The 26,343-nt window shown below is 38.4% G+C and overlaps 1 protein-coding gene across 2 annotated transcripts in view; it reads right to left on the bottom strand.

Annotated features, from left to right (window-relative positions):
* LOC122711580 (semaphorin-1A-like) overlaps positions 1-26,343 on the bottom strand; it is a 363,003-nt gene that overhangs the window by 317,632 nt on the left and 19,028 nt on the right. For both annotated transcript variants that reach the window (XM_043930485.1, XM_043930486.1), the window contains exon 2: positions 6,934-7,113. In XM_043930485.1, the coding sequence (XP_043786420.1) occupies positions 6,934-7,030 (97 nt within the window). In that variant the 5' untranslated portion in view covers positions 7,031-7,113. The remainder of the gene's footprint in view (positions 1-6,933; positions 7,114-26,343) is intronic.

Consider the following 26,343-nt stretch of genomic DNA (forward strand, 5'->3'; position numbering starts at 1 on the left):
GTAATTTATATAATTATCTATTAAATAGTTACTATTAAATACTTTTTCTCTAATTTGTTTCTTCCTTTTTTTTTTAGATTTATAAAAATATTCGATGAAGAATAATAAAACAATTAGAATACAGTGCAAACGATTCAGATCCAGCCATTCTTTCTCGCGATGGCAATTAAATATATTTTTATGAAACATACTTTTTATATATGCGTATATGTAAATGAATCTTTACATATTCAATTCGCGATTCTTTTTTTTTTTTTTTGTTTCTAGTTCAACAAATTTTTAAAAATGCATCTCTCGCTTAATTGTCATAAAACACGCGTGGGATTACAAGAAAGTGGAAATAACAAGCAAAAAGGAAAAAAAAAAAAAAGAACGATTTTTTAAAATCCGGAAAAGAGAACGGATTAAACGGATTCATATAAAAACGTAAATCCACGCGCATATGGGAGAAAGCAATTGTTGTTGATTGGAGCAAAGATAAGTGGTGGAAAAATATTTCGTAACAATTTCTGATATTTATTATTAGATTAAACCTGTTATCTTGGATATATCTAATAATCGCGACTGGCAGTTTCTTTGATAACACCCACAGCCGATGTAAATTCTTTCTACGCTATTAACCTGGAAATATTTAAAAAAAAATCTAGGCCGGCGATATGCAATATAGCATACTGATAAAGGCGAGGAAGTCGTATATCGTAAAAACTTATTTTCCATACGCGCAACTTTCGAAAGTTTTATATATATATATATAATACTTATACGATATAAAGAAAACATATAAAAAAGTACAATAACAATTCTATTATGAAACTTCAAATCTCGCGTGTATTTCTATAGAAATAATCTATTTAACTTTTATCGAATCGTTCTCACGGAAAATGTTTAAATTACTTTTGAAACAAGAATTTACAGCAGAGATACAACTAAGAATTTTATACATATCTCTTTTTCCTTCACGAAAATTAAATCCTATGCAACGAAGAACAAGAACATACATAGGCTTCTTCAAAACCTCTTCTTCTTCCCAAAAGAGAATATATTTACATGAAAAAAAAATAGAAACCGATTTCGTAAAACAAAAGAAAAGGGAATTGAAGCAGAAATAAATTCCATGGAAATCTATTTCCATCTTTTCCATGGAAAAAAACACTCAGAGACAAAATAAAGCCCGACTCAAGTTCGACGGATCCGCGCACATGTATTTCCATAATGTGTACACAATTGGGGGGAAAAGCATCCGAAAGCACGAAGTGCGCGATCGCATGCCGTAGATTTGTACACGGCCGTCCAATTTCATCCGAGCTAGAGTTGGCTAACTACGTATGTATGTCCCGCCCGTCCCCGACGTAATTGAATACTCAATAGGATTTACCAAAGCGGACCAACGCGGTTGCCGCGTCGATCGACACGACACACGCCAATATTTGATCCGTGTCAAAAGCTTGGAGGCAGATTCACCCACGGATTTCGAAGGGTCGTTAAACTCGGTGAGCAACCCTCCCTCTCCCTCTCCCTCTCTTTCTCTGTCTTTGTATTGTTCTTTCCCCTTATGTTTCTCCCTCTTTCGACTTCATTGTCTTCGACTTTCCGCTGAATTTCTCTCTCCCCCCCTCTCTCTTTATTTAACTATTTTTCTCGTATCGGATGGTGTTCGTGGGTTGCTTTTGTTCGTGGGTTAGGTTAATTGCGCGGCAATGTTCCTTTCGCAGAAGGAAAATTTATTTTGTTGGTTATTTTGATAGGTTTTTTGAATGTGTTCGTAATATCGTAAGATGGAATCTTTGTTATTATGGAGTAAATGGAATATTTTTTTTTTTTATGAAATCGGATATAATGTAAAATTAGCAATGGTGGGGGATGAAATTAGCGAACGATGACAAATTTCGAAATGGGATTAAGATGATGAAGGAATTTGATGAGAGCGTTTTAACAAATTTAACAAATTTAACAAATTCGATAGTTATCCATTTAATTTGCAAGAAAATGGAAACTAATTATTGAGAATTATTTACCTTTAAAAGGTAATATTATAGATATTCGTTACAAGTAGAGTATTCCATTGTAAAATATTCTTTTTTAAATTTCGATTAAAATATATATGAAAAAAATATGTGATCGAAACGGTATTGATCTTTTTTCAATTATATACGCGGAAAAAGTATCCGTTTCGTTTCAATTTATTCTGACATTTTTTTGTTTAAATCTCGCCTAAAATATTTGTATCGATCGATTATTTATTTTGAATATTCCTGTATAAAATTATAAAAATAAAATTAATATTTTTATTTTACTTCGCCTCAACTGTCAACTGCGCAAAAACCGTAAAATCAAAAATTCCCTTAATAAAATTTCGTGTGAAAAATTTCTATCGAACAATTTTAATAGTATAGTTCGAAATAAAACATTGAAATATAATTTCTCCATTTCTATTCAACCATTTAAATACGTACGGTTCAAATTGAATTTTGACACCAAAAAAAAAAAAAAAAAAAAAAAAAAAAAAAAAAGAAAGAAACACAGGCAACCCTCGTTGCACGCACTTCGCCCCACTGGCACTCCACCCCAAGAGCTTAATTCCGTGTTATAAAGCGGACCACCAATAGGAGAAAAACAATTCGTTTTACACAGTTGAAACGTGCGCAATGATTAAAAAATGATATACACTTTTCGCATGTATAATCTCTTTCCCCTATTCAAATCAATTGTCCAAAGCAATTTAGGGGTTTATCCAATCCTTTAAAAGCTTCAAAATACCGTGATTAAACGAATTGGATTATTCAGAACGTTGCACACCTATTAAAGGGCACAATAGAAGTATATTTGTTTCCCTGCTGGTTCAATCGAATCACTTCTCCGTGGTAACGTGATCTTCTAACTGTTCTAACCAACCGGTGTAATTAACGACCTGCCTCTTACCATTCCATACGCGTGTCGAATACACGGGTGAAAGTACACTGTTTTGTCTTCGATCAACCGGTACGATTTATATTGATTTTTAAAAATCGTAATCTCGAGTTGTACGCGCAGGTAAGAGGTTGCAAGAAATTTACAGAAAATTATATCACTGGCTGGGAGGAACTTGTTAAATATTTAATGGGCTGTCAACGTGCAGTTGCCAATCTGCTTCACAGCGCATGGAAATTTTGGAAAAGTTCCATAATAGTTTGAAGAATCGACAAGTCGGTGCTCGATGCTTAAGTCCTGATTTTTAAAATTTTTTAAATTTTGCTTACAATGATTTATATATATATACAGAACAGTTTCCTTTCAAAAGAGATAAGAAAAAAATGGGAATCCTCTCGCTTGTAAACTGCATCTCGATCGAAAGAAATGGGAATAATAGAAATCTTTACCACGTGTAATTTATCTTCTCTCCTCTTTTTCGATCCTTTTTTCGCCCCCATCATCCGCTCGTCCAAGGTGGGGCGTTATCTTAAACATTACACGAGCGGCCAAATCCACAGGTGCGGTCGAAAGGGTGCTCACGGAAATGCCTTTGAATCGATGGAACACAGCCGACCTCGATGAAATCGTCGCGCGTGACACGTGTACCGGGTGTACGGAAATTTCAGACGCTTAATTGAAACGAATCGAAAATGTTGTTAAATGTGATTTCAGATCACGTAGTTAAAAGGTTTAAAAAGTGTTGGGACGAAGATTCGTGTCGAAGATATTCTATAGACGGAAGGGATGATAAATCGGTGATGGATTCGCAGAAAGTAATTCTCTTTTAGCGTCAAAAAAAAAAAAAAAAAGGAAATCGATCGTGTTATACTCGTATAATAAAACTGGATTTAATTTAACTTTAACACTCCTTCTACGGCCTAGATATTAAATTTGCAAAAACTTTTCTATAATTTAAAGCAAAGGAAAGAAAAAAGGAAACGAGTGAATGAGGATAAAAGAGAGAAGGCATCGTTACACCGAGCAAACAGGAAGCAAAATGCCATTTCGCTCCATCATTGTTATAAATTCCTCCCTTATCTTCACGAGCACCACGACCAAGCCTCCTTCAAACTTCGACCTTAACCTTTCGGAACACCCAGTATGCACAATTCTCCTCATCCTTCCCTCCCATCCTGTCTTGTCCCTTTTCTCACCCCCTCCCTCGTCCCCTTTTTCCAAGTAGCTGTTCAAGGTAAAACATAGTCGTTCCCGATTCTCACAGGGCGACAACCTTCACTACCATGTATACGGATCGTTTCATTCCATAGCGCCAGACACCACCGTTTTCTATCAGTCGGTCGCTCCTCTTCTCCCAGGTTTCTTTATCTCACCGGGGAGGAAATTAAATTTCCCGTGTGAAAAGAACCGCGTGAAAAGAAAGAGCGTCTGAATCGGTTTCTAAGGAGGAGGAACTAGAACTTTAACTTTTTCTTTTTTTTTCTTCTTTCTTCTTTCGAATTGCCGCGAAACGGGTGCGTTATTGTTCCCGATAAGCCAGCGTGCAAACAACGTTAACGTGGAAAATTAACTGTGGAAAAGGAGGGAATTTTTATCGATCGATAAAAGGTTATCGTGTAATAGTGGTGATAGTTAATTTGTATAACGGTGGAAGCTTGGATAATTGCATGGATTTTGCAAAAGGAAGAAGAAAAAGAAGGAAGCAAAAATCGAGGTGCGCAAAAAGAGACAATTAATCATATTTTCTTAAACCACAAGTTTTGGAAGTGAGAATCAATATGAATGAATTTCGTGTTAAATAGATAATGAACGAGATGAATGAAAGAATTATTTAAAAACAATGATATTCAATATTAATTGCTGAAATTAGGGTTTCGATGTTCTTGTCAAATTTATGAAAAGAATGTTATACAGAAATAATACAGAATTCAATTCAAAAATCGATTCATTGGCTCGTTTATGAACCAAATATTCGTAATAGAAGAATATTTAAATACACGGATTAATCATTATACAGATTAGAAAACTATGCTAAAGGCATTAGAAAAGAAATAAAAAATAAAAAAAATTCAAATTACCTCAAGGCCTTCCTAAAATATTATTCTCCTTTTATTGCATTCTTTTTCATAAATATCCCTTTCAATTTATGAAAGAGACAAAACTTCCTTAAAAAAAAAAAAAGACAATAGTTCAATAGTGAGTTCGACCATCTGCAAATATTGTTAGAAAAATCTTTTATCTCTTTCTTTTTCTTTATCATCTCGAAACAAAAATCTCCCCTTTCCCTTTCCACAAAAATTGAGGAGGATTGAATCGAGTCGAGGAGAGCTCCCTCCATTCCCTCCCACTTCGAAACGTGCCTTATTGTTCCCCGATAATCTGTCATAGTAATGAAGCGGAACGAACCTCGAATCCGGAAGCGTTCCTTCGTCCACCGGAAACGCGGTCGTTAATCGGCGAGATTAATTTTAGCGCGGAAGGCGTGAAACTTTTATTCGGAGGTGGTACTTTTATTTTTTTTTTTTTTTTTTTTTTTTAACTTTAAAAAGGGGACGCCTTTTAGCCGAGATGCATTTGCTCGATTGGCAAGTGTATTCTGCGGGATGAAAGCGCGTTGAAGAAGAAAGAGAGAGAGAGAGAAAAAAAGGAGCTGAGGGGAGGAAAAGGAGGGAAATCGATTCTATGGAGAGAGCAAATTGGTAACGCGGGATTATTTCGAGCATCGGCGAGTTAATGACGTGAAATAAATGCGCGGAGCGTGGTTGCGTAAAATGCGCACACCTCGCCTCTTGATGGCTCTTGATCGATTAATTTGATTAATCTTAATTTAATATCCACGCGTATGTATATATATATATGTATTCTAAAACGTGTGTCAATTTAATAATTCGATACATTTATATAAAATAGCGTGGCGGCCTTCGTTTTCATTAAATTCTCGTACGCAAAGGCGGCCGATGAACCGAATTAAGCGATACATTATCATTAATGTGACGATAAAAATGCACGAAACAACTTTTGCACCCTTTTATCTCGGCGCTGATAATCGCCTTCGTTCTTCTTTTTAATAATGCATTCAGTGAATGGGATGAATTCTCGTATAAAAATGACGCAGGTTTTTGTCCTTCGTTTCGAAAGATTTCGTCGCGATAAATTCAGAATCTGAATCTGATCGAAATTGGAAACACTGTGATTAATTTATAAATTAATTGATCGGTTTCCATAAGAAACAATAGAAAATTAGAATTATCTTCTTAAAATTTAAATTTTTATTAGAACCATTTACGTGAAAAAGAGATAATATACAACGAACAATTTAGTAATATCTCGAATAAGAAATATTTAATTCTTACGATAATTTGTAATAATAAAATTTTGAAATTTGAAATGGTAATTGGATAGAAATGATTTTTCCAATTCGTTTCGTTCTTTTTATAGTAGTTGGAAATAAAATAGAGGTTAAAAATATAGAGTCGTTTTTCTCGCTTTCCACCTGAAAATAATTTCGCGGATGTAACAAATACATAGTCATTACAAAGAGCGCAAAATAACTTGTCAGAAAGATAAAGAAATTAATTTCACGCGTATATCGAATCCATTAACCGACAGACAAACAGAACAATTCAATTTCTCAAACTGATATTTCAAATGATTTTTCCAAATATTTTTATGCGTAAATAAAATTCAACATAATTTAACCCTGTACAAAAATTGAAACAAAATTTCTGCTCGTTTTCGTCCATTTCTTTTTCTTTTTTTCAATTTTCAAATATCAATAATCTCAAATTAAAAAAAAGATAAATATTCTGAAATTAATAAAATTTTCAATTTATAATTCAAAAAAAAATGAAATAAATAAATCAAATTCCTTTTAAAAATTAAAAATTAAAAGTTAGAAAATTAAAGGACACAGGAGCGAGACTTTTGTTTTTCGATCCTTTGCTAAGCACGATAAATGGTTCTAATTGTTATTGAATTAAGAAATCAATGGAGCAATTATGCTCGTGCTAGATGAATATTACTGACGATGTTTGACATGCAGCCTAGGAACCGGATCTTGCGGCCAAGCCACGTTCTGCGCAGCTAAGCTGATTAGCGCCAAAATTCGCAGCGATGTGCTCATTTTGGTAGCGAGTGGCCCTGCAGGGTATCCTATGAATCAGCGGTAGCTTTCAATCCTCGTCATCGCCGCACCGATCGTCATTCCTGAAAAAAAGGGAAAATTTATTGAAGTTTCATTCATAATAAAATCGAAAAGAAAGCGGTGTCTATAAATATTTGTTTTTCATAAAAACAAATAAAAGAATAAAGAGAATTTAAGAGGAAATTAGAGGGGAATATTTGCATTGTTAAGTTTATTTTAAAGTTTAATTTTAAACCCGTTCTTAATATCTACGATTAAAGTGCCGTTGCTTAAGAAAGCGATTAAAAATCATTTCGATTTACGTGCTTAATAAAAAAAAAAAAAAAAAAATGAAGGAAGAATAAACATCGCGATATAAACACTTTATCATATGATATATAATACTTAATTATCTAACTTCAAAGCAGTACGCTTAAAGAGCTTTGCCGGAATCTAGGTCCCTCCTCACTTTATTACCGTGAAGAGGAACTTGAAAGAAGAAGTTACCCAGTTCATTCTCATAAATGTGCCGAGATGAAATCCAGCAATAATATTAAAAAAAAAAAAAAATAATATCCACGCAATAACAACAATTCCTACAAATACAATTAATTTGCGAAATAAAGAAAAAATTCTCCTTCCTCCCGTTATATTCTGCATAGAATCATATTCCTTTGAAATATTTTTTGACAAACATATAACGTAAAACATAATTTAAAAGAGAGAACAGAAAGAAACTCTTTCTCCTCCTATTTTCTTCTTTCCCTATCATCGCCGTCAAGAAATTCGCTATTGAGAATAAAACGAAAAAAAAAAAAAGGAAAAGAAAAAGAAGAAACAAAAAGTGAACACTCGGTGACACGTAATTCCACAACGATATCTCAACAACAGAGGAGAGAAAGATCCTGTCACCGTCGCGGTAGGAAAAAGTTTCTCACGTGGCCGCGTTAAAAATGCATGCATTTCTTAAAAATCTTGCCGGTTCTTAACAACGCTGGGATGGCGCAACGGTGGGCGCAGAACGGTGTCACGAGCGTCTTTGTTCTTTTTTTTTTTTTTTTTTTTTTTTTCCACGGACGAAGTTATACATTGCACGGCTTCCTCCATCCGGAGGGGTGGTATCAGGCCAGACATTCGAGGAGGAAAGGAGGAGGAGGAAAGGCAACGAAGGGAGGGAGAAGATAAAAGGCTAACGAAGGAGAAACGTTGAAGGACCTCCGACTGAAACGAGCGCGGCAACGACGATGAACAAGACGACGACGACGACGACGACGATGGTATGCATTATGCAGAGAGGTCGCCAGCTCGAGCTTCTATTTGTCCTCGAGCTTTCGTGGCAGTCGACACCGGTGCCGCCGCGACTTCGAATACATTCGCGATTAGGCGGCAAATCGGATGTACACCTATGCATACATATGTATATATATATATAAATATATAAAGGTTTTCGTTGAATCGAGCCGCATATCTAGCGTCGCCAACCGACCGCCATTCCCCACGCAAAACGTACAGCTTAATTCCGTTTCCGTTTGCCCGACAGCTTCTTCGCCCCCTCCTCCCCTCCCCTCGAGCGGCATTTGTCATCTCGAATCCGCTTGAGATCCATGAAAGGATTCAGCATCGATCGACCACCTTGAATCGAGTTGCAATGAAACAACAAAGGGGTTGGTGCTTTTTGATACTGTTCAAATTCAAGGGATCGAATAACCGACTTGGCCTGCGAAGTATCGCGTATCGCGCGGTCAATAAGAAGATTCGAGGATTCAACTTCTCTTTAATTAAGGGATTAAGATTAGGATTTCGCGTGTGTTGTTGTTTAAAATAATTTTGTAAATTTTTGTTTTAGATACAATGGATTAATTCCCTCCTCCTCGTCGAATAAATTCTGTCCACTTCGTGTTCCATGGGAAGTAAAATTTTTATTTACAATCTCTTTCGTTCTCAAAACTTGATTTACAAGTATCGATTGAAGGGATACAAATTTTCAAGGAAAATTATGGAATTGGAAGAAAAACCAGGCGGAAAAGACGCAATTCCGGGCCGCCACGCAATCCACGTGACGGATCAATAACCCCCTTTTTTTCTTTTCTTCTTTTTTTTTTTTTTTTACAACTTCCGCCTCCTTATACAAATGCTATTAGCCTAATCAGATTTCTCCATGAACGAATGTAAAGATCGCTCTCAAATTGAATTTAACCCCGTGCGCGCGCGTGTGGTAATGTCAGCCCCGAAACGAAACGAGTAGTACACGTAAGATGAAACCTCGAGATAACCGATTCTCTCTTCGATGATCTTTCGAAACGCTTTCGCTCATAACGGTGGCATAAACCGTTTCCACCACGTATGAATTCTAATCCCTCGTTTCGACACACACGCGTTCGAAACACGTTCAAACAAAGGCGGAGAAAAGAGGAGAAGAAACAAGGTTGCGGGGAGAGATAGTTCTCGATAGTTTCCACGGCGATACGATCGTAAATTTTCGCGAAATAGAGGCGTACTCGTTTCCCAGGGGACCGCTTGAAAACAGGAGGGAAAAGTGCAACACGGACAAAGTGCTCGCCATATATACGGTGCACGCATCTGAGAGAGGGCGAGAGCCGGTCTCTTAGGCGTGGCTCGCCCTACTTTCGAGACGAGCCACTGTTGGATCGAGAGTCACTTCCCTCCAGCATCCTCACAGTCACCGCCGGTTTCCGATTCCTCTTGGTGGTAGGTAGCGAGCCACGAAACCACACTTTCTCTTACGAGTCACGAGCCGCCGTTATGACCCGCCCTACAAGCAAGCTACGATCTCTCGATCGAATGGAAACGGAATGGAAACGCAACGAATAGGGGAAGGGATTTAATTTTCCTCGTCGTGGATCGGGGGAAAAATCTCGAGGAGGTAGGTCTGGCGGACACGTGAGGCAAAATTAAGGCAGCGAAATTTTGTGTTTTTACTTGATTGTGTTTCTCTCTCTCTCTCTCTCTCTTTCTTTTTCGAATCGATAACACGCATTGGAAAATCGCGTAGAGTGTCGTATCGCGGATATGGTTAATTTTGGCTCGTTACTTTAGCCGAGCGATGGCACCGATCGAATTTCAATAGAGGTCTCTACAAAAATACCGGGTCATTCAATCGTGAGAATATAGGGCAAATATTGTGCTCTCGATATAAATCGGCTAAAGGTAAAAAAGAGGGAAAAAGAAAAAAAAAAGAAGGAAAGAAAACACCTTTTATTCATGCCGTTTAAACACAGCTATTCTGCGAGGGGGAAAAAGAACAATAACAAGGGAATCCTTGTATAAAGGGCCATAGAATCGTGATAACAATGAAATCGCCGCTGCAAGCGCAACGCTGCATCGTGTTTCCAAATGGTATCCAAACGAAACGTGATTTTAATGAACTTTTCATGCATTAACGACGATACCCACGCGATCAATTTTCATATTCCAGAGATCAAAGTAGGTCAAGGAATATCGAAAGAATATCGAGAGAGAAAGATGGGAAGATGAATAAGATAACGAGATAAGAAAAATTTGTTATCGGCGATAGGTTAAGTATGAAAGGAAGTACGAATTGGAGAGGGAGTAGCAAAAGTAGTTTCTCGTAATTACTCATGCGTTCGCATTGTGCGTGGTTGAAACTAGGTCAAGAAATGACAGGAACGAATTGAAGACGGGAAGAAGGCAAAAGAGGATCGAAAAATTACAGAGATAAATGGCGAAATCCTAGGCAACAATGGCCAAGTGAACGGGCGAAAAGAGAGCCAGGGAAAATTCACGGGCAACAACAACGCGCCACGTGTAATTATCCATGCGGTTTGCTTGCGTACAGCGCCTGAATAAGAGCAACCAGCGAGGACACGATCACGTGACCGCTCGGACCGTGTATAATTCTAGACCGATCATTCACCGTTCAACGAGCCGAGGATCAAAGCAAAAACAGTAGGCCTGCTCTCACGTCTTTCTCGCGATTTCCAGCTTTGTGAAATCCTCCACGATGTTCTGTGCCGTGATCGTTTGTTTCGCGGCTTTCAAAGAGCGTCTCTCATATACGAGGTGTCTCTCAAATTGCCAACGGATAATCGAAAAAATTAGTCGATAAAAAAAAAAGAGTATCATCGTGCTTCTCGACTTTTCATTTTCGAATATTATTCTCAAAATGAATATAAATGAAAATGTCCCCGATACTCGATCAATAAAATAAAATTCTTTCGATGTATTTGGCTAAAAGGTGAGCCAAAAGAGATTTCCCTTCAATTGTTTTTACTCGAAAGTAAGAAGGAAAATTTCTTTAAAAAAAATTTATCCTATTAAGAACCTCTCCATTTCCATCATCCCACCCGGTACACACGTATCGATCTAACCTCTCTTCTTTTTTTCCTCCGCGTCTCGTTTTCCTACCCCTTCCCCTTTTTTTCTCTTCCGCCCCCCCCCCTCCCCCGCATCGTCATCGGCTAACACCTGTGCAACGCCAACGCCTTCTCGACTTTTTCTATTTTTATCGGCGCGCGTTTACACCTAGAGATCCCATTCCTTCGCGAGTGGGGCAGGTCTATCGCGAATTTATCGGGCCGATAAATCTGTGAAGCCCGATCGCGTGGATCCATTTTTATTCCACTTTTTTCGCACAGTGGGCAGGGGAACAATACTTATCCCACCACCGTTGCGCGGGCCATGAATTCACGGACGTGTAACCGGTTGTCCTCGATTTTTCCACGACCCCGTGGATACTCCTCCCTGTCGATAAACGTCCAACTTTTCTTTTTCACCGCGAGGGGGATATTTTCGCGCGCTTTTTCCCGCTCCCCAGGTTTTAAACCCGTGTAACAAAAGTGGATTGGATCTTCGCGATCGTTCCACCTGGATGGCCCCTCTTTTCCTCGAAAATGCAAACGGTATGAACGAGAAACGTTAGAGTGGATAGGGTAAAGTTCGTGCACGAAAGGCAAGATTACACAGTGTATGCACGCCACTTTATGAGCAAGGATGAGCAACGAAACCTCGAAACTTTATCAAAACTATCCCTGTCTCATCGTCTCTCGTTGCGACAAACTTCTCGACGGCATCGTGTAAAAGACAAATATCGTTTCATTTTCGTGTTGAGGAATTCCTCTCTTGTAAAAATTAACGAAGTATTTGCAATAACAATAACAATGATTGTAACGAATATATAATTTTTCTTCGACGATAATATAATCACAATATAAACATTTTCAAACATAAATATTTCATTCATTCGGTGCTCAGGCGAGTGTTTCATCGAACAGAAGAAGAATTTGCAAATGGATTGTCGCAATGCTTCTTGCACGGTTTCCATAAACGTAATCCCAATAAATAAGCGTTCCCAATAAATAAGCGAGTTGTCACGGATTTGTCAACTATTCGCTAGTCGTAATCGCGTGCAACAACTCGCGGCCGTTTAGGAATGGAATTCGTTGCAAACCTCCGGATTGCGACAAGTTTCGAGGGGAAAGATTGCGTCCTCTCCTCGATGGTTCAATGGAGAAGGAGGAGGAGGAGGAGAGAAAAAGGGGAAGTCGATGCGTGGAAAGAAAGGAAGGGTAAGATAAGTCTAGTAGACGATGAAAGGCGCGAAAAAAGAAGATACACAAGATATCCGCGCGACGATGAATGAGTCTAGGCTACGGGTCTTTGAGCCTCCAACCAGGCTGTGATTAATAAGTAACGTCGATCTCGGCCAAAGTGGAGTTTCCTCGAGCTTCCTTCGCCGGTGCACAGCGCGCCCGACTGTGACACTTCTCTGACAGGTGAGCGAGTAACAATTTTTCCAAAATAAATGACGTTCCCCTTCGTCCTTTTCGCGATGGATAAGGGGAAGAGAATCGAGTTTTTCTGGTAAAAGAGAAGTTAACCGGTGAAGGGGAGTTAACTAGCGATTAAAAAATTAGGATCGATTGGTTGATTTAGAGAGAAGAAATTCTAGATAATAAATGAAAGAGGCTGGAAAAGAATTATTCATATCTTTAAAGTGATCCTAATTTGATGCAACTGCCGATGAGATCGAATTTTCTTTTATCCTCCACATTTTCTTCTTTTTAATTAAATACACACAAAATGAAATATCAAATCAGATCAAGACAGAGGCGTGATCTGTGAACGATATTTCCCGATGAGAAATTCGAGAGATTCGATTACATATTTGTACAAACTTTTCTTTTCCGCGAAAACTGGAGCGAAATGATCGCCGATGACAATACATTCCCTAAAATTCCTACTGATTCACGTAACAACGTGTGCAAATTTAATCGTCCCATTTACTTATATCAATTTAATTCTACCAGATAGATATTACACGCTCGTCGGTGAAATAGACCACGTCTCTAAACTTCGTAAATTCCAAAACGAAATTGTACCTACGTATTCCAGGAAGTATATAAGCGGACAGATCTGATATCCCAATTAAATTTCATCACACGATCCAGCCACACGTTTAACCCCGCGCGACATCTTTCTCGAGATAAGAATCAGTGGCCGGCGACCACTGGCCGGACGCTTAACGAGCCGTTTCACGGATATCAAGAAGAAAGAAAGAGAGAAAGAAAAACCGATATATAATAAATCCAAGCGTATCAGTGAGCATCCGTGCTAATTATACCTACTAAAATACTGTATACTATTGCACCAGAATCGTTCGACTATCGCATTATCGCCTATACATACATACATAAATACATAGTATTTATCGCCGATAAATAGTCTCACCCTTTCCTCTACGTACGTAGAGCGGGTGGAGAGGAACAGGTGTGGAGGCATTTATACCTCTGCCGAACTGTGTATGATCAATGATACGCGTTATCTCGGTGAACAGGTGAAAGGATGCGCGCGCAGGTTAATACGCGATTACACTGCCGATTTCTCTGTACACTTACTTATCGGTAACGTAACGAGCGAGGAATCGTCCGTTACGTTGCAAAGTTGCGGGGTTATCGGAGCGAGAGAAGTGGTGGGCCAAGTGGGCTGCCGGCTACGCTACGGTAACTGCGATCGTGAAAGCGAGGGAGGGGAGGAGATCGTGGCGGCCGCATAAGATAGCGGAAGGAGACAGAGGCGGCGAACGTGGCGGGCTGTTTAAACGCGGGGCGAATGAATATTCAGAGGCGCACGGGAGAGGAAACGGCGGTCTTCGTGCCCCAGGTGACCCCTCGTGGAAACGGCCAGGTGAAATGGTCCAAATCACGGCGAATATTCAGATCTCGAAAACCGCCCTCTCGCCGCCGCCCTTGTGCAAATTATTCTCGTTACGAATGCCTGCGAACTATGTAAAAGAGTGTAACCAAAACCGCGATTCCCCTTGCAAATTTCTTCGGGAATGTCTCTGTCGAATCGAGAATACGCCCCTCCAACTGCTCTCTCTCTTTCTCTTTCGAGGGAGAGACGTGGGAATTTAATGCCGCTTTGAATATACCCTGTGTCTACGCCTGTTGAAATATCTATGGCGGGTTGTTAAGTTCGATATCAGCCCCGCGGGAACGTCTGAATCTCGATTGCTTGTAAATAATTGATTGTCATCTACGAATATATATATATGTATATACATTGGACATCGAGGGAATCGAGTATATGTCTTCGAGATTAGATCAAAGGTTTGTTTAAATGTGAAAAAAAAGGAGGGGATAGTTATATATTATATAATATACAATTCTTTAACAATATCATTTCATTTTTTTAATTGCATTCTCTTTGAAGTTGAAAAAGAACGCCTTTTATTGGGGAAAAATTCAAAAATTCACGGATAGAATTCTTCGATAATAGAATTCTTAAATTAAAGGATTTTTCCAATTTTCGAGCAACGAGTTAACAAAAGTTAACTCTTCTCAGTAGTTTTACACGGGTACAGAAAGATAACTCGAACACCTGCATTTTCGAGCATACCCTATTCGAATACTTCCGGCTGTTTTACAACCCTCCCACGTTTTTCCTCTCGGACGAGCAAAGTGCAGCAGCGACTTGCCACGTTGCTTAATTCGAGGCTTAAGATCGCGTTGCAAAAGAAGCAGCTGACTAACTACACTGCCTACTACAGCGACGACAATGTACGACGATTAAGTGTATCGAGGGCCCTTCCGCTTCGTGTCGTTCACGAAAATACACTTAAAGTGCGCCCGCCTAACTCTGCAACGGTTCGCCAACTAACGAAAACAGCTGCGATGTGTGCATTAATCCCTCGGGCTTATCGTGGTAATTGAGATTATTTTTTTCATGGAGTTAAAATTTTACAAATGTCTTTTTACTTTCAAATCGTACGATAAATTGAATTAAGTATCCATGTTAAGTTAATTTGTATTTTTTCTCGAGCTCAGAAACTTGGTCAGGGAGGAATGTTAATGCTGTGTTGCATGGTTGGACATTGAATTACATAAGTAGAATTTAAGGTATTTGAGGCCAATGGGTTAATTAGTTGTAACTTATTGAAGTTAGAAACTCAGGCTAATAATATATTTCTCAATCTTCATCTTGGCTTTTCTTTTCTTTTCTTGCAGAAATTTCTTATCCCTCCGTGATTTGTCCCGAGGAGTCACAGTTGTTTAATTATGGAAATTATATTTGATCTACAACAGAGGATCTTACTGTGCGTGAAAGTGTCCAAATTTACATTGGAAAATACGCGATTTTGAAATGCAAATATTTGATCGATCCGTTCCGCAAATATTCCCGCAAGTGTAACTTTAATGTAAGACGTTAGAAAAATACCAATGGTAATAACAAGAAATTTCAATTCTCCCTTCGAATACGCAACTGGGTTATTCGCGCCAGTTTCAAATTACGACCCTTAAAATTACACATTAAGCAGGGTACGTGATATTTTTCCATATCGTAATAAGTAATGACAATATTATTGATCGTGTGCATTTTCAGATGGAGATGAAAGAGTTATTGCGTAACAAAAAATTTATGCACATTTCAATGGCTCTGATATTTTTGTTACGAATACTACCTTATTACGAAAGCATTATATCACAGTTTCTTTTATATAAAGTTTAATAGTTACTTCAATAATTTATTATTCGAAATATAATAATAATCAAGCAATTGTAGCTCCAAATCGAAGTTATATACCAAAAATGGATCAACTATAACTACGAATAAATATTTATTCGAGATTTTTAACTGGTTACTTTTTCAACAGATTAATTTTCATTTATTAATCATTACATATTTTCAGATTCGTTATTAAATGAAAACGGATTGTAAACGGAACATCTCCAATATTAAATTTCGAAATTATAATATACCAAATTATTATATACCAAAAATGGATCAACTATAACTACGAATAAATATTTATTCGAGATTTGTAACTGGTTATTTTTTCAACGAATTAATTTCCTATTCATTAATATAATTCCTATTAATCATAACATTTTTTCAGATTCGTTATTAAACGAAAACGGATTGTAAACGGAATATCTCCAATATTAAATTTCGAAAATTATATACCAAAAATGGATCAACTATAACTACGAATAAATATTTATTCGAAATTTATAACTGGTTACTTTTTCAACGAATTAATTTCCTATTAATCATTAATATAATTCCTATTAATCATAACATATTTTCAGATTCGTTCTTAAACGAAAACGGATTGTAAACGGAACATCTCCAATATTAAATTTCATCATGATCGAAACAATGAAAGCAAAGATTTCGTCCAATTGTATCGGCTTAAATACTCGTCACGCGAAAGCTTCTTTTCTTAAAGAAGTAACAACTGGATGATGAAACGTATAAAAACGGGTGGCCGAAAACTGCGTAATAACAACGAGAATCGAGCGCTCTTCCTCGAAGAGGAAGAATCCTATAACGTTACGGGGGCGAAACATTCGGCCGGCCATGATTTTGTTTGCCTTTCAGGAGGACGAGCCGGATAATTGTCGCGATTAATACGAACGTTAACGGTAAAAGGTGGAAAGAAGAAACGGAGAGAGGGTGCACGTGCCGCGAGGAAAAAGAAGCGAGGAGGGAAAAACGTGGAAAAGACGTGGTTGATGGCAACGGTGCCTGCGCGCAACAGTACAGTTTCTGGAATGTAATGTATATATATATATATATATCTCTCTCTCTCTCGTAATTTCCGTTAGCTAACCCACGTTCGCCCACGTACAACTATTCTTTGTCGGTCTTGCGGAATGCATCCTCGGATGCCTTGGATGATTCTCCGTGAATCGCGCGCTATCGAAAACGATACGCCGAGAGGATAATTTTCCTCTTAGGGAGAAAAGAATTATCGGAAGCTGGAGGTGAATGGTTACGCGATTCATTTCACCTCGTTTCATTTCTCGATGTATATGAATGCGCGATTAATAATGAAAGTAATGAACGATCATGAAAAGTTGAAATTTCGCGAACAGTTACGATATCAACAAGTATCATCACGGCCCACGTTCGTTTAATCTTAATCTAAACTATCCAAGAGAAATTCTTGGAAGCAAAGAATATCGCGAGGAATATCCTCGCATCGCTCTGTATAATTGATCAATCGAATAATATATTGGCATTAAAACGACTTAATACAATAACGAGTCTGAAGGAGCGCGTCAAGGCGAAAGTGCGCGAATAATCGTGTTCCACGTGAGTCGATTCGTGGAAAGGAACGCGGGCCATCGTTCTTTCGATGGAGACGATAACGCGATAAAACCCAGGAGGAAGGAATGCATTCGAGGGAACAAGACCAATTTCTACCAGTTCCCCCTCTCCTCCCCCTCCATTCAACCCCGTACGTTTCACGAAAGAAACCTATCGAAATCGTTGAACCTTTCCTTCCTCCCCAACCCTCTTACTCTCGCCCCCGTTTCATCCCCCGCATACAGACACATCTCCTCCCTCTCTCTCTCTCTCTCTCTCTCCTCCTTTTCCTCCTCCTCTCTCGCGTTTACCTCACGTCACGCTACAAAATTCATTTTATCGCGACAGGGACGACGAATCGATATTTCTCGTTTCTCGGCACGGGCTCGCAATCCGATAAACGAATGACGAGAAGATTGCAACCGGCGGCGCGATGCAATAAATGGATATAGATGTGGTGAAGGTGTGGTGTACGTGTACGAACAAGGGTGACGCGTGTATATACGTGTATGCGCGTGTAATACGCCAGGTGTCCGTGCCACGGGGTTGGCACCCTGCGCCAACGTGCATAGGCGCCGGACACGATGTCTTGACGCGTTCGATCGGATTCACGTTGTTAACGAATAATTTTTTCCTCGATCCCCCTCAAATTCTTCTTCGAGAGAAATATTTTGGAATATAAGAGATCCTAGTTATTTATGGATGGACAGAGAGTGTGGAATATAATAAGTTAAATGTATATTGATATACTTTGAACGTGTACACGTATTACCAATATAATCTTTACTTACTTCAGACACTTTATGTTAACCTCGCCGTTTAAAGTATCCTCTCATTTATCATCTCAACAACACGGCAGAAATATTCTCTCGACCATAACGCATATGCATACTTTCTGAGGAAAACCAGAAATAAGAAAACTTCGTCTAAGAGTTTGCTGACCCCGCAATTACATCAACAACCTAACCCAGGGCATCGACACCGTATACAACCGCTGTATCACGAGAAATCAGGAAGAATTTCTTCAGCCTCGTTCCTCGACGAGCCTTCGTAATAAGGAAAATTCAATTGATCCTCGTGGAACAAACGCATCGTAACTTCGAAGGCTTCCAATTTCCGCGGAGGATGGCCTCCTCCCCCTAACTTCCGTCTAAGGGCGCCGCCTATGATCCCACGCACGTAGGAACCGGATGGCCCCAAGCACCTAGCGCCTGTGGACGATTGTCATCGATCGATTTCCGTGCACGATTTCCACGAAGACGCCGGGTTGGCGTCGTGTCCGCCATCATCGTCGTAGCTGCGGGCCAATCGAATTTTCATCACCGCGAAGGCAGGCCCTGAATATTCATACCCTCGAATCCCTAGTACCTTGCACACGTCCCCCAATGTGGTTGCCTGCCCCCCCCCTCCCGCGCGCCAACCTATAGATACACAGCCGCCGGGTAATCGTAGACTCCCTCCCCTCCCCCCCTCCTGACCGCCAGCTGAATTTAAACTGATGTGCAAGGGAGGGCGCGTGATCGCCGTGGGGCGCTTAAGCGAATCGAAGGGCTGGTGGTGGAACAGGCTCGGATATGGTATATTCTCTCTCTTTGTCGATATCCTCCTTACCGCTATTTACGCTATCTATCTGTCGAGGATGAATGGGCCAGCACGTGGTAAATCGTCGTGGTGATTATCGAGTTGGTCAATTATCGGCGGGATTCGCGATCAATCGTCCTGCGAATTCGGATTGTTGATTCTTAGGTGGAGAGTTTATTATTAGGTCGAGAGACTATTGACAGCTGGTTACGATAGAACTTTGCACAAAGGCATAGATAGAATGAATAACTGAAGAAAATTGTAAATTTTGAAGAAATTTTTTTGGATCTTTTTATTTCCTATTGATCAATTTATTTTGTTGTCGCGAGATAGAGAGGAAGATAATCAAGATTGTTATATTATCGTGTTATTTATAAGTTTGTAGTTTATCGTTCGATGAACGAAACTAATGCATCTAATATAGAGGAGGGGGGAAAAAATTAAATTTGGTCAGGCCGGGGGAAATATTGATATTTATTTCCCCCTCTATTTGAATTAATTTCATGTTTATCCATCCGATGTTGAATAATTCAATACGCGGTTGAATGTTGGCAAATACTCGAGTGGGTGAAAATGCAATCACTATTGCGCAAATATCCGGACGAGGTGTACGAAGTATAATAATAAATATTGACATAATTAAGTTGTGATAATTTTAAAAAAAGACGGCATTATTAATTTATTCACAGGGGGGGAGAGGGGATGAAAAATTATTTCCATTTGAACCAACTTGACCGATCGAGTAAGATTTCCAATTCAGCCAATTAATTTTACACGTTTTAGTTTGGCAAAGCTACTTCCGTATTCGTAACACGATGCCAACGATAAGAGTTTGCTTTCCGCTTCTTAGATCCGCAACAATGCATTAGAATTATAATCCGCTTGTTTGCGGCAAAATGGAGAAACGAGGGGGGGTCGAGGGGGGAGGCACACCTTATCGGTCCCTCTATGAATATAGAGCATATATAATTCTGGTCGAAATTACCGGGCGCAAGTACGGGCAAATCTGTACAAATAAATGGCTGTGTATCAAAGTGGAAGGTTCTGTATGGCCCTCATTTAAACCAATAACAAGTTCTACCCGTGTAACGCACTTGAAGATAAGAGCTTTCCGATAGTTTGAACGAAGAAAACCCGTTTTTCCACCACTCGCATTAGTCACGAGAATTTATTCTTACGGCTAATAGGTTTCTCGCAAGATGGCAACTCTGGTATTTTTTTTTTTTTTTTTTTTTAAACGCGCCGCCTTACGTCTTACGTCTACTTTAGAGCGCACTTGACTCTTTTAGTACGTCGCTTTTTTTAAGAAAGAAAAAAAAAAAAAAGAAAAAACTTTCCACGTACTTGGTATACAAACTTCGCCTGTAACGACTTTTATAAATATTTAAATTTATAAGGAACAAGGAATGGAGGGAGGGGTAGTAAAAGCTCGATAGTTTGAATAATTTTATTGCGCGGATAGATCGATCAATTTCGTTTAATTTGTTATCTTGCCGGATTTATTCCATTAGAGAGAATTTAGAGAATAATTTTATCTTCAATACGGAAGAAATAATTTTATATTATATATCGAGAGAGAGAGAGAGAATAAATTCACGTTCTAAAAGGGATAGACTTTCCTCGATAAAAATTAACACGCCCATCAATCTCTGTGACAAGGGTAATCCACTCTTGTAGACGATAATTCACAGTTGAACAGCGTATACATCGAAACTCTCATCAACCTACTTTCGACACGGTTCACGTGTCCACGTGTTTTAAGATCTTCGTTTCTTTTAAACGCGCGCGCGTGTTATCGGGCAAAGAAGAGATAAGAGAGAGAGAGAGAGAATAGACTACAAAGGGTATCGAGCGTAACGATAGAAAAAGACAAGGAGCGGATAAAAATCAGCCGCTTTCCAGTCCAAACCACTCGACGCTTCTTGCAGCCGGGGTGATCTGACGCGTGTGCAGCCGTTAAACCGAGGGGAAAAAGAGAAAAGAGACTGTGAAAAAAAGAGAAAGGAGTGGCTGAACAGGGGCAAAAGAGAGAGAGAGAGAGAGAGAGAAATGTCCAGAGCAACATACGTGAGCAAGGAGAGGGAGAGGGAGATACAACTGGCAGCTGGCCTATGTATGCTCGCCTATCTTCCGCCCTAGTGGAAGGAGGGAATGCGCGAAAGAGGAAGGGGGAGGATAGGGTGCAGGAGGAAACAAAAGCGAGCGATGGAATTCTCCGTGGAAAAAGGGGAGGGGAGGGAAAAGAAGAGGGGAGGGAAAGAGGAGAGAAGAAACGGAAACAAAAAGATAAAGGAGTGGAGGTGGAGGTAAAAAGAAGGGACGAGGTGGCCGGAAGAGGAAAAAGCGGAAGACAGATCGAGGAAATACGGGGGTGGAAAGAAAATGTAAGAGACGGTGGAATCGTTGGGAAGAATCGAGGGCTCGCGGCCGTCGTTTCTTCGCCGAGATTCTCGTTCAAAGTACTCCGCAAACGCGGAGCCTACATCCATTCATGATTTTTTCAAAGGAGCTCCCTATCCTTTCATATCTTCTACTCTCGTTCCCTATGGCCTCTCAACGGCCAGCCGTGTGGACCGCGGGCTGAAATTATTTAGCCACAGTTTCTGACCGCTGCTGGCAATGTGCTTATTTCTTTTTTCCACTCTCTCTCTCTCTCTCTCTCTCTCTCTCTCTCTCTCTCTCTCTCTCTCTCTCTTATTCTCATCCGGATGGATGTTTGAGCTAAATCGAAACCAATTAAACGTGAGTTTACGGAGAGAGAATGTGGGACTCGTGATTTAGAGACGCAATTGAACAGATACGTAGTCTTTTCTTGCGGAAGAGATTATATTGGATTAATTCTTCGGACATATGGACAAAATTTTAAGAGATATAAGAGATTTAATTGAAAATGAATTATTTCGAGAAAATAATTTATTATAAATATGATTTTGATCGAGGTTATTCTGTATATACACTTTCGATTCGATCCATCTTCTTTTTCTCAGCCAACTTACTTTTTATTTGAAAAATAAATACAAAAAAATAAACGCGTTTATTCGCGAGCCATCTTTCATTTTATTCGCTCGCCCATCCGCCCCAATATTCTTTTTCATCCTTTTACTCGTCTTAAGAGATTAAAATGTATGATCAAAATTTATCGAAAACGTTTGCACACTGCTTCAAACGAGGCTCCACGGTAAACTGGGACGATATTTGCCGAGAGAATTTACGGAAGCGAGCGATATTATATATGTACGTCGTCGATCCTAAAAGCGATTGGATATTTTTCTCGGTCAAAGGTTAATAGCCCGGTGTGTGCGCCGCGGTTTTAATTCATTTTAATTTGACGCACCGCCGTTGCCTCGGTTTAACCATCACTGTATATTTCGCGCCGAGGAGGAGAGTTCACGTTGGACAATAAATCGACGGTAACGACGAGTGCGGATGCATGCGTCTGTTCTCGCGACGAGATTCATAATGGATCGTAGTTTTCAAATTGCTTTAGAAAAAAAAAAAAAAGAAGAAGAAGAAAGAAAACTTCGCTTTGAAATAACTGCTAGGGTCGATTCTATACAACTTTGTGCGAGAGTATCGATCGAACGATAATTATTGTACCGTTCGGTCAATGATTATTTCGAGGAATGGAAAATGAATAGAATCGTTGAAGAGGAACGAAACAATAAGAGGAAAGGGAAAAAGGAGGTGAAGTATTTCGTCATCCGTAAATATTTTATGCTTGCGTGTTCAGAAAAAGGATGCAAATTTTTCGAAATTTTTACAACTATTTCAGGAATTATAGAAAAGGTAATAATCACGATAATTGTATTACAGTTTCTCGCCATTGTTATTCATTTTTCGAAGAGAATATATCGCGGAAATTTTCTTTTCTTTCATTCTTCTACAAAGAACGAGTGATTTTCATGTTTTTCAATAAATTTTGTGAAATATAACACGCGTTTCTTCTAAATACTCTAAATTTTATTAAATCTTAGAAAATAGATGGGAAACGAAATAATCGATCAAACTTTAAACATGACAGCATCGTTTATTCAGTCAGAATTTCGTGAAAAATCGTATCAAACTACTATCAATTTATCAGTTTATTACACTGTCCATTCCTTTTTGGCTGATTTATCCCACACCTATTTCCCTCTTTATTCGTTTATTTCCAACAATTTTTTTTTTTTTTTTTTGATCGATCTCGAAAAAAAAACGCACACACATAGGCAAATTTTCATCTATCCGGCCGTTTATCCAAAAAGTAGCGCAACATTCGTTTCACCGCGACTACGTTAAAAACCGGATGAAAAAGAATCCATCTGCGCAGAGGGTTTTAAACGAACCACTACATTATTCGATCCGCTCAACCCTGTGTAATGAAATCAACGAAAGCAAAAATAAACGCAACAACATTTCACCCGCTTTACGCTGAAACAACTAAACCCGTCAAAATGACGGATCGAGTATTTTTCGCGTTTCACGATCATTGAAAATGTTTATCTTTTTTCTTTTTTTTTTTTTTGGCAAAAATTAACGTCATATTCGAGATTATTCATATATTTTCACGAGATTATTTTAATCACGATCGTTTATATGTAAAATAGACAGACTTAACACAGACCGGTAATTCCAGTTAATATACTTTTGTACTTTATGAACACCGATGATTTATTAACCTCATTCATAAGTATATACGAGGACATTTGCTGAATCCGTAAAACTCGGCAATTAATCCGGAATATTACGAAAAAATGATTGGGTTTTTGTTAGCAAAAATTTGCAGAAAAATATGATCGATTAAAACGCATTACGTGTTGAGGAATTATTTATACATCAAAATTCATTGGTTCGAAAACTGATTGACGATTAAAATAGCGAAAGGATAATTGCTTAATAATGGAAAAAGACGAGGATATCAACATCCTTCGATTTAATTGCATCTTCCCCCTAAATCGTACATCCACGTACGATCTCCATCAGAGATTCGCATGATAAACGATTAACTGGCAAGATTAATAAACACTTGTCTTGTAATGAAAATCTTCGCCTGTGCATCGTTTACCATTTCAACTGCTCGAAATTACCAGCCAACACCACGTTCAAAATTCAACGACCGGGTCGAGCGGGGTCTTGCTTCTTCATTACATTACAGGAAAGCTTGTCCCGGCTCGAGGAAGGAAAGGGAAGATCGATTATTCGATCTTCGAGTGATTTAGACTGCGAACGGGCCAGCATTCCTAGCCAAGCGCGAAGACTATCTTTCTTCGTACCGTCAACCGCGGTAAAAGACCGGAAACGAGGCGAGCAACAGCCGTGAGTTGTACGGTGTAACGGTATTACAAACCGTTCCTCTGCTCTTCTCTCCTCCTTAAATCGCGAGAGACGTTCACGGTTTTTCGTAACTCGCGACTCCTAATCCTTTTAATCGGCCATCGTAATCGAACTTTTAAGGGGAACCTTTGGAATTCCACGAATATTCGTTCGATTCGAAGCTCTTAAGTAGCCAATTTACTCGGAATGGTGTAATTTATTTCGACTAAAATGTCGCGAATATCTTGAGAATGAAGTTGGGCAAAGTTTATCGGGAAGAAATTCTTTTTAAGAAAGCGTTTAATTAAGTAACGTTTTTTTGAAAAGATTTTTGAAAGGATTAAAAAAGAAAGGCTTATTTTTCAACATCGTTTCGAGGAGGTGAATTCCTCGATTCCTTAAAAGTTCTTCTTTTCATTATTACGAAACACGATTTTACAATAGGATAAAAGTTTAAATGTAGAAAATATTCAAGTTTTCAGTGAAGTTTCTATCATCTCATAGTGAAAAATATTTTCTGTTTAAAAAAAAAAAAAATGTTGAAAAGTTTGACTCGAAAGAAATTTTAGAAGAAGAAGTTACATTATAAAGATATTATTTCAAGTTTTAGTTTGAATTTCTTCGTATGTATTTGAATATTTCCATCTAAGAGCATTCTTGTTCACCTAACGAAACTTTCGTTTCTAATCACTGCCGCCGACCTTCGTGACACCATCGTGTTAACCAATGATACGTTAAGAATGTTGAAAGTAGTTCTCCTGTGGACGTTTGGAAGTTAAGTCGATATCAAAGTAATAGCCTTGAAACTATTCAGACACGTGTCCTAATATCATGTAGAATAAGAAGCTTGTTCGTGACGAAAGAGATACACGTCGATTTCTCATTAATTTTTTTTTTTTTAATGATCTTCCTTTCATTTACATTCACGATCATCTCTTTGGAAAATTTTCCACGATAAATTCATTCAAATAATTCTTTGTTTTCAGTAAACATAATTAAAAATGATAGACAAAGAATATAAAGTTTAATCATTTATTGCTGGAAATGTATCGATTATTTATTTTTTTCTTTCCATTGCCAGTTCTAATTCCTCACTAATTGGCACATTTAATGTCTGACTAGGAATATATTCAGAACTTTATTCTATGGTCGAAATTCAAAAGTAATCCTCTTACAACTAACTAAATTCTCGATGGAGTTTGAATATCGAAATTGTCAAAAAGTTCGATGAACTTTCTAGATAATGTATAAATAAATAACAAGAGAAATTAAATATACGATTATTTTTAAATTAATCCCGATAATTCGAAATGTGAAATACAATTTTTACATATAACGAAGATTTCTATTTATTTATAATAGTTTCAGATCACACAGATTTTTCCCTTTGCTGCCTCAAAGCAACATTTCTCGCTTCCATTGTATTTTTACGTTCTTGCCTATTGTCTACCTGTTGTCTACCTTTCTAATTTCGAACAATGGGTAATTCATAAATAAATTTCGCAGATAATCAAATTCCTGAGGCATTCGTCATGATCGCAACTCTTAAAATTATTCTTCTTACATATCACTGTCGTTCTAATATTTTACCAGGATTGCCAGTGATATTATCTGAGAGTGAAACGGGTGATTAGATCATAAAATAAAAGGAACAATTTATATAGATATTTTTTGTTACATATTATTAGTTTCATTTAAGATTCTGATTAAACTCGAATTAATTAATTCAGTGCAAAAGTGCAGTCTATTTATTTTCGTTTCATTTTTGACAATTTATTTAACACTTGTCAATCCCGATAGTTTAATTAAATCAATTGTCACAGAATTTAAGCTATACGTGCATACGATACACTCGTAAATCATAATTT

The sequence above is a fragment of the Apis laboriosa genome, unplaced genomic scaffold, assembly GCF_014066325.1.
Source record: "Apis laboriosa isolate Shangri-la unplaced genomic scaffold, ASM1406632v1 scaffold173_cov153, whole genome shotgun sequence".
Classification (NCBI taxonomy): domain Eukaryota; kingdom Metazoa; phylum Arthropoda; class Insecta; order Hymenoptera; family Apidae; genus Apis; species Apis laboriosa.